The sequence below is a fragment of the Citrus sinensis genome, chromosome 3, assembly GCF_022201045.2.
Source record: "Citrus sinensis cultivar Valencia sweet orange chromosome 3, DVS_A1.0, whole genome shotgun sequence".
Taxonomy (NCBI): Eukaryota; Viridiplantae; Streptophyta; class Magnoliopsida; order Sapindales; family Rutaceae; genus Citrus; species Citrus sinensis.
The window spans coordinates 15,227,334-15,236,772 of record NC_068558.1 but is presented as its reverse complement, the minus strand read 5'-3'; the positions used below and the strand labels follow the sequence as shown (position 1 = coordinate 15,236,772).

Genomic DNA, 9,439 nt, shown 5'->3' with positions numbered 1-9,439 from the left:
AATTATATTAAAGGATAAAATTGATTCTCAAAATCAAAATCTAAAAGTTACTCCTTCCCCACTTTTCAAAATCAACTATAGGGGGAGCTGATTCTGGCAAAAGTGATTTTGATTTTTTTTTACTAAACACTAAAATTAACTTTTAGATTTTTAAAATCACTTTTAACCCTCCCAAAAGTAATCCCAAACGGAGCTTTAATCCTCGAATTTTAAGATTGAAATAAGGAAGTGACATTTACTAGACCAATAAAAATTGACTTGGCTTACGCTAGGCAAGTTTGAATTGAGTTATAATTAATGAAATCAAAGAACCCCATTTTTATAAGTTTTGAGACAACTTTTTTTTTTTTTCAATTAATTGGACCGACCATTTGGTCCAATGTTCCCTACGAAAGCACCATATTTACTAATACACATCAATCATAAAGCTTTAAATACAGGAAAATATATATTGTACTATTAAAAATGGGTTGTGACTATAATATTTTTAATTAATGTACGTATCATTTTTCGAACACTTTTAGATAGTCAGATTTTATAAATTTTAATTAATTTTTTGACATCTAATAGTATTCAGTGTTGGACTCATAAAATTAAAGTTCTATTTGGTATTGATGTTTAGTAGTTTTAATTCAAAAATTATAGCATAAAGTGTTTGCTATAGTCTAACAACTAAGTTGATTTGATTCACCGCTTATATTTATTATACACTATTAATTTTTATTTTATAATTATAATTTTTTATAATAATTATAACTTAAAACTACAATACCCTAAAACCAAATAGTGCTTAAATATAAAGTAGACTAACTTAATTTTTTATTACTATAAAAGAAATTCAAACAATATGGGGACATTGCCCATTGCCCAAGCCCGACGGCCAAACCAGGCATGTACATAAAAAAGAAATTTGATAAATTAGAAAAAAAATTTTTTCTGAAAAATAAGAAAAATAATAATATAGCCGACAGTGAAAGCTACGAATGAGATGAGGCCACGTATCCTGATAAATCAACGCGGAGTCTCAGCTAGTCCACGTACATATATTTTTGCTTCTTTGATGATGTTCAAGGGGAGGCTGTCATTTTAACACGTGTATTTTCCTTTTCTGAAAAGTGTCACTTTTTTTTTTATGTCTTCTGAAGTACGAAAGAATCTTCCAACACTTGCATCAAATTTGTATTAACAAAATTTAAAATATTCAAAATATATTAAGGGACGTCAATTCTTGTCTGAGGTCTTATTTGGTGGGATGGCTCCGTTAAAGTAATCTAATTGTCGACTTAAGTTACGATAAGGGAACAGAGTTTGAAGATTTAAAATGATAGGCCTTTTTAGTCAATCATGCAGAAAATTTGTAATAATATTTATTGGTGGAACTAAATATGAAGGTGGTGAATTTTTTGAAAGAACTGGGAATGTATATCCATCAAATCTCTAACTTATTGTGTGCATATTGAGTCCAAATATCTTTTATATATATCTTAATATCCTAATTTTCCTCATCTCATTGATAATTTTTATTAGTTTGTCCAACTCTCTCTCTCTATATATATAGGGTCTCCTTGAGTTAAGATTTGCGTAACTTACAGCCCATGAAATTAATCAATCCAATCGGTTACTATTTTCTCATAAATTCAATGTCATTCGTTAGATTGAACAGTTGTAAGTTACGTGAAACGCAACTAAGCAATTTCTCTCTCTTTCTCTCTCTCTCTATATATATATATATTAAAAAGTATGAAACTTTAATAGTTCATTAAATAAAACTTATTATTTAGGAAAAAAAATTGAATTTGTTTAGGATTTTTATTTTTGTAACTTAACATGTTGTCAAACAAAAAGAAGGAAAAAAGGTTTCCTCTTTAAAAGGGTGCCGCCCATGACTCTCATTCTTGGTCGAAGCAAAACTTACTTTTTTTTTTTTTTTTGAGGGTGACATCGTGTTCCCTATGCTGTCACCTTCTACCATCTTGTAGAGATTTTTACAAATTATTATTCATCTTAAATTAAATAATATATTTTATCAGTCTGATCCGAGGCTAGTGACGTCAGAAATTAACATATATTTTTTGGTCCCAAAAATATTAATTTATCAAAATTTCTAACATCAAATTTGAGTGCTGCTTTTCCGAAATTTATTTCATGTTTTAGGTTGCCTTCAATAGAATAATTGAATTGACAAGATCTCTTGCCAATAAATTGAAATCTTTCATACATTTTGTACTTATAACGTCATTTATTAACGTACATGGTGTAAATTTAATGATCCAATCAATAAATACAAACATATTTGTAGTTTTGCAATTTACGTATTGTCCTTTTTCTGACCTAAAGAGCTTCTACTAATATCTAGAGCATGAAAGATTTGTAGAAAAAATTTAAAATTTTTAACATATTGTGGCCATTGAAATATAGCCACGCCTCTTTTTTCTTAGCACGAAGGTAAAAAATTTATCAATTAGATTTAAGTTTGTCCAATAACTATTAAGCAGTTTTTATTTAACTAATCACTTAAATTTAAATTCAGAAAAGATAGAAATTAGAAATTTGATTTGAAATTTATCTATCCACGCCTTATCAAAAGAAAATTAGAAAGGAAAAAGCTGTATTGTGTATGAATTTTTAAGAAAGTAAATGGGACAATTCCAATGACAGCTAAACCATGCGTTATGGTTATACAATCATTTTTCTCTCAGCTTATGAATTATCATGTAATTCTAAAATCCATTGATAAATGATAGTTATCCGTAACGTCTTGTCGATTTGACCCATTCTTTTTTATGATGTTTTTATGATAAAAGAAATTAATATTAGCTCTTTTTTAATCCTATGAAGAGTTATTATTGCCTGTTTTTATCTTTTTTTTTTTAGAAACTCCTATAGGACAGTAATGCCTGTTGACTAGACTTCACTTAGAAAAGATTCTAATGGCCATACCAATAAAAAATTGTGGTAAAGTAAACAAAAATAAATAAAAATAATATTGCAATATCAAAATTCAATTTGTGCTCTCTCTCCTTCCCATATAAATAGCGAAAGCTGAACCCCAAAGCCATTCACTCGTAAACTCATAAGCTTTCACTTTCCAGAAGCTAAAAAATTATTCCAACAATGGTGGCCTTATCAACAAAACCAGCAATCGAACAGTTCCCGTATATCGAAACTTGTTGCACAACTTCCGCATTATTCACTTCGACTTCAAATTCAATCCCTCTTATTGACCTCTCGAATCCCGACTCAAAAAACCTTCTTGTCAAAGCCTGTGAGGAATTCGGATTCTTCAAGGTAATCAATCATGGGGTCCCCCTGGAATCCATTTCCAGGCTTGAATCTGAAGCCATCAGGTTTTTCTCATTGCCATTTTCAGAGAAAGAAAAATCTGGCCCTCCAAGTCCTTTTGGTTATGGCAACAAATGCATTGGACGGAATGGTGATGTGGGTTGGGTTGAGTATCTTCTCTTAAACACCAATCAAGATTCAAATTCATCTCTGGGCAACAACCCAGATCAGTTTCGGTATAAATACCCAACCGAATGAATCAAAATTCAGTCTTTTCATTCATAAATTTCTGTTTCTGAATTCTCAGTTTCTTTCGTTTGCTGTTTCTGGTTTTGTTGCAGCTTTGCTTTGAGTGAATATATATCAGCAGTGAAGAGGATGGCATGTGAGATTCTCGAGTTGATGGCCGATGGATTGAAGATTCAACCGAGGAATGTTTTGAGCAAGCTGTTGATGGATGAGCAGAGTGACTCTGTTTTCAGGCTGAATCACTACCCACCACGCCCAGATCGTATTAGCAATTTGATTGGATTTGGAGAACACACAGACCCACAAATCATTTCTGTTTTAAGATCCAACAACACTTCAGGATTGCAAATTTCTCTCAGAGAAGGTAGTTGGATTTCAGTACCTCCTGATGAAGACTCATTTTTCATCAACGTTGGTGACTCTTTACAGGTAATAAGCTATTATTTTGTTCCTTATCTTTTATTGTTATTGAAGTTTGGTGTAGGGAGATTTTTAATGATTTTGTTGGGTTGGCATTGGCGTATGCAAAATGCAGGTACTGACCAATGGGAGGTTCAAAAGTGTGAAGCATAGGGTTTTGGCCAACAGCTTGAAATCAAGAGTTTCAATGATTTATTTTGGTGGACCACCTTTGAGTGAGAGAATTGCTCCATTGCCTTCACTCATGAAAAATCCCGAACAAAGCTTGTATAAAGAGTTTACGTGGTTTGAATACAAAAGATCTGCTTACAATTCAAGATTGGCTGAAAACAGGCTTATGCATTTTGAGAGAATAGCTGCCTCATGAGAATTAATCTGTGTTGTACACTTGTACTTTGTGTTATCATGTCATTACTTTCCTTTCTTGTCAACAAGTTCTCAATAGTTAATCCCATCATATATTACCTTTGTAAAATATAGAACATTTTGATGATTTATTGTGTGTGGGTGTCAGTTAGCTCGATAAAATATCAAAGTAGAACAAGAGGTCTAGGTTCCAACTTCCAATCTTGCTCACATAGCAAACTACTTATTCGTAATTGTCATTGTCGTGTGATAATCTCCTGTACACTTGTACTTTGTATTATCATCTTCTGATTACTTTCCTTTCTCGTTAATAATACAAGTTGGTTGTCATAATTAATCTCATCAGCTGCCTTCATCGAATATAGAAACATTTTGATGATTTATTGTAGTGGGTGTCAATTAGCTCAGTAAAAACTGTTAGGTAGTACAAAAGGGGAATGGTTCGAACCCCACTCATGTGTATGCGCTATCTAGTGACGTATATGTAACTGTCACTCGCATTTTTCTGACATGTAGGATGTAGAGATCGAAGGATTTGCACATTGTAAAGCGATAGAATCTTGTGGGCTCCTTTTGAAAGGGATTAGGGACCACAAAATGATAAAAAGAACAGGCACATTGATTGGTACCGCGGCTTCAGCTCAGGTCAAGAAGAAACCGCGTCTAAGGGAATTGATTTTGAGCTCCTATCTTTTTACTCACGGCTAGAAATAAGACACTTAGTACTAGTGAAAACTTTACATTTTCAATCGTTATTTTCGTAAATTTATGCAATTCTTCAACTTCTCAGACTGCCGGTTGAATGTTAACAATGGTTGGTACCTTGGTGGTGAAGGCCACTTCTGGCCATGTGTGTGTCAGAAAAGCCAGAAAGGAAATCTACGGATGCATGAAATATCAAAATCAGTCAGTGTTGGACCATTACTGGGAAACCCCACATGATGTACCAATGATTCTTTGACACATTTTCAAGGAAAATTTTGATGCCGTGTATGTGTGATAGTTATCATATCAAAGGAAAGGGACTACTCATAATCACATGTCAAAATTTCAGCACATATTGTTTTGCGAGTAGAATCTGTGAAATTTTCTATTTATGGAGATGTAAGAAAACATCATGAAGGAAAATGGAAAGAAGGATGGATATTTACTGAATATTTAACATCTTGTGACCCGTACCCTATTGCAGAATATACTCCCTCGAAAGAGAGAACAATTAATCAAGTAATTTCGAATATTTAGAGGTACATGCTAAAATCCTCTGCAACTCAAGATGCTTGAAGATATAAAATATCTTGAGCATTATGACATTCTTGAAGAATTGAAATGAAGTCTTCGGACACTATTTCAGGAGTAATGCCAACCAGAATACAATACCAATGAAATCTACAGCAAAATATCAGAGAAACCTTGCTCAGTCTGTCTATATAAATAATGAAATTTTGTAGCCTAAGCTAGCAATATTCTTCAAAACTTCAATGCTAAAAATTTTCTACATGTACACACACACACACACACACACAAATAGCTGAAAAGGTATCTTTACAGCTGGTTTCTCTGAAGCATTTCAGACGAGAGCTCATGTTGTTGAACAGATATCATAAAATCCAGTCAAAAATTAAATGATAGTGACTAGGAATACAACAAATGGAGCTTGAAGAATAGAAAAATCTGGGGATTTATTAGCAGGTTAATTTCAAGATACTTACAAAAGGCCTAAACATCAAGACTGCTGTAACATGAAAATTTTATGCTTTTAGGTTGTTATTTAGCATGTTTAACAGCATAAATGAAAACATATATGACACGAAGGAACAACCAAAACCAACGAGGGTATATAGACATCCTTGATTCTTCTTATTAAAGATGATCTTCAAAGTGAAATCCAAAAGCCAAATATAGAACTTACTTCAGTAATTAGAAGATGATTGTACCAATTGGCTAAGAAATACTACTTCGTTCACTAATTTAATAACCAGTGACCCCCAATAACCAATTCTCGCATGAATTCCTAAGGATCCAATAAGTCCAACATTGATTCCTTTGAACATATCAATTGGACAAATGCAGCCATAGTGAGTAGGATGGATATCTCGTACCCCGAAACTAGCAATTCGCCCTGTCAATCCTCCAATGCCCAAATAAATCAATTTTCTCCCATGAACTATGTGTCAATGGATTAGTTCGATCCGAAACTTGAGATAATGGATGTAATTCGAAACAAGAATCATAAGCGCTTGTTAAGAGAGTTGAAGTTAACAAATTTGAAGAGTTGGCATCAATTTATGCCTAATTGCTACCTATCACTCTGTAATACCTTGTGTATCACTTCAGTAACTATAGAGATCCACAAATGAAATAGAGCACTTAACAACACCTGCCTTAGTCTGCAGAACATTGAACTGCTAATTAAAGCTTAAAACAAGAACTGACTTCTAATATTTGTTTTACAAACGATGCCAATGTCCAACTGTAGAATTATGTGAGCAACATAATAAATATATGTTAATTTAGGCTTTAGATGGCTCTAGCAATTTTCTGTTTGCAGTAGCAAACTCCACAGATTTGAATGGAATAGATAATAAAATCCATAAATAATATGATACTCCATTTCAAGGGACACCATTTCTACAATTTTAGAGATTGCTGAGACTTCAAGACCTGAAGAGTTACAGCAACAAAAGCAAACATGGTCCAGTTTTCACCGGAACATCAATCATATGAAAATTTAATAAGGAATTGACCATTAATTCTTCATTGATAAAAAAAACTACATTAACATAAAACAGGAAAAGGAAAAAAAAAATGCAATTTCATTTCAAAAACTATGAAATTTAGAAAACAAGTTGCACAAACTATGCACAGATCATCTTTGGCAATATCCTAAGGATAATCAACTGTAATATGAAGAACGTCTAGATGATTCATTCGGATCAAGATGAAAATCTCTTGATTATATCTCAAGGACCTTCCTCTTTATTTGATTTTTCTTGGTTCTGATGAGCCACATCGTAAGTTGCATGAAGGCCAACTAACAAGTAGTAAACAAGCATTACTGCACTGCAAATGATGAACCTCAAAAATGCCAAATAACCCAATGAGCCTATGAGAAATAAATTCATTGCAATTGACAATGATGGCAACCATGGAACCAGAGGAACTCCCCAGAGTTTTGGAACACGTTGTTTCGGGAGCAATGCCATTCCTAAAGTCCCCAAAAACCAAGGTGCAATGGTTACCACATAACCAATCCATCCTCTTCCATTTGAATTCCAGAATGCTGTTATGCCTATCGAAGAAGCAACAACAACAGTTAAACACACTAGAAACTTAACCAAATTATTCTTTGGAGTAACATCCTTCTCATAATATCGCCTTACAAGCAATGCAATAGCCATGAGCATAAAAATTGAGAGTGTACTGAAAGAAAAAACACTTGACAAAATATTTAAGCTAGAAAACAATGCGATTATAGCGCTAAGAGTGGTCACCAATAGGGTAGCATTAATTGGTGTTTGAGTTTTAGGGTGAACCAGGGCAAACCAGGGTGGAATCATATGAGCTCTAGCAATCTGAGTTGTGTATCGAGCTTGACCAAGTGATCCCACCAGCAAACTAGTAGTCATTCCTTTAAGTGCACATACGCTCACCAAATACTTCGCCCAATTCATCCCAATTTGTCTGAAAGCAATCGAGTAAGCAGCGTTCATATCAATTTCGGTATACTTTACCATCATGGTCAATGCCAAAGCCATTAAACAATAAACCGCAGTAATCATACACATCGAACCAACCAAACCAATCGGTATATCCCTCGAAGGTTTCTTAGTCTCTTCAGCCATAGTTGCCACCATATCAAAACCAGTATAAGACCAATAAACCACAGCTGCAGCTTCAAAAACACCCTCAGTCCCGTACGGCAAAAATGGATCCAAATTTGTAGTCTTCCCATGAACAAACCCAACAATTATAACAAATACGATCACACATGAACTCACAATAGAGCTAATCCAATTCAACCAAGAACTCCTCCTAGTACCACTCAATGCTATCCCATTACAAACCAAAAGAATCAAAACCGCAACTGGGTCCAACAAATTAAACCCATCAGCAAAACAATCAACTTTAAAGCGCAACAAATCAGAATTGTTGCTATCAATCATGCTAGCCAAATACGAAGACCAAGACCTAGCTAAACCTGCAGCACCGACAACAGCTTCTAAAAGGATATTCCCAGCAGCAATATAAGCAACAAAATCACCTAACTCAACACGCAAGAAAGAAAACGAACCCCCAGCAACTGGGATTTCAACGGCAAATTCAGTGTAACAAAAGGCCGATAACAGAGCAGAAAGACCTGAAGCTAAGTACGACAAGACAATGGCGGGTCCGGCATGTTTTTTGGCTTCTTGGCCGGTGATGACGAAAATGCCAGAGCCGACGACGGAGCCGAAGCAGAGCCAGGTGAGGTCCCACCAAGTGAGGCATTTCTGCAAGGGCTGTTTGCTTTCTTGTTGGAGGGTAATGAGCTCGGTGGCGTCCGTTGAGCGGGAAAACAGGCGGTTCTTGAGACGTGGGTAGGTTTGTTTGAGTGCTGATTTGTAGGAGGTTGTGTTTTCGAAAGAGGGTTCTGGGAAAAAGGCTTGCTTGTTCCATTGATGCCAGCAGCTTGTTCCTCTCAGTGGGGTCTCTAATTCTGTCTCTGTTTCTACAGCCATTGTTGTTGTTATTGTTGAGACAGATGGTTTTTGGGATGATGATGATGCAGATGAACTCATGAACTGAAAAATAGAAGATTGTTGCCTAATCATTTACTATGTCTAGGTGTATGATTGGAATTAGGTAGTTGGGCTGAACATAGCCGGAATTTTGGGCTTTGTGAGTGCCAATGAAATTGAAAATCTGAAATGAAATGAAATAAATCACCTTTCGAAAAAACAGTTAAATGACTGTTTTAAACGGACACGTGTCGCAATGGCAGGGAGCCAGCAGTATATATTTTCATCTTGTTTTAATTGGGTAATTTTTAAAAACCTCTCTTAAGGTTCGAGCTTGTTGCAAATAGACGACGAGAATCTATTTATTTGTAAAAAACCCCCTACCATCAGTTCATTTTAACATT

General features: G+C 34.6%; 2 protein-coding genes across 3 annotated transcripts; one reads left to right on the top strand and one right to left on the bottom strand.

The window, feature by feature from the left end:
• Positions 1–3,054: 3,054 nt before the first annotated feature.
• LOC102628050 (gibberellin 2-beta-dioxygenase 1) lies at positions 3,055–4,659 on the top strand. The gene is made up of 3 exons (XM_006477863.4): positions 3,055–3,518; positions 3,624–3,960; positions 4,067–4,659. Exons 1-3 carry the CDS (start codon positions 3,115–3,117, stop codon positions 4,316–4,318), a joined length of 993 nt encoding a protein of 330 aa, XP_006477926.1. The 5' UTR covers positions 3,055–3,114; the 3' UTR covers positions 4,319–4,659.
• Positions 4,660–7,044: 2,385 nt separating this feature from the next.
• LOC102628338 (cationic amino acid transporter 8, vacuolar) lies at positions 7,045–9,196 on the bottom strand. 2 transcript variants are annotated; one of them, XM_052438684.1, is made up of 2 exons: positions 7,861–9,196; positions 7,045–7,606 (listed from the first exon to the last, which is right to left on the bottom strand). In XM_052438684.1, the coding sequence occupies exons 1-2, from the start codon at positions 9,126–9,128 to the stop codon at positions 7,294–7,296; spliced, it is 1,581 nt and encodes a 526-aa protein (XP_052294644.1). In that variant the 5' UTR covers positions 9,129–9,196; the 3' UTR covers positions 7,045–7,293. The 2 variants fall into 2 exon arrangements, with proteins under 2 accessions (XP_052294644.1, XP_006477927.2); XM_006477864.4 differs by having other exon boundaries at positions 7,045–9,196.
• Positions 9,197–9,439: the final 243 nt, after the last annotated feature.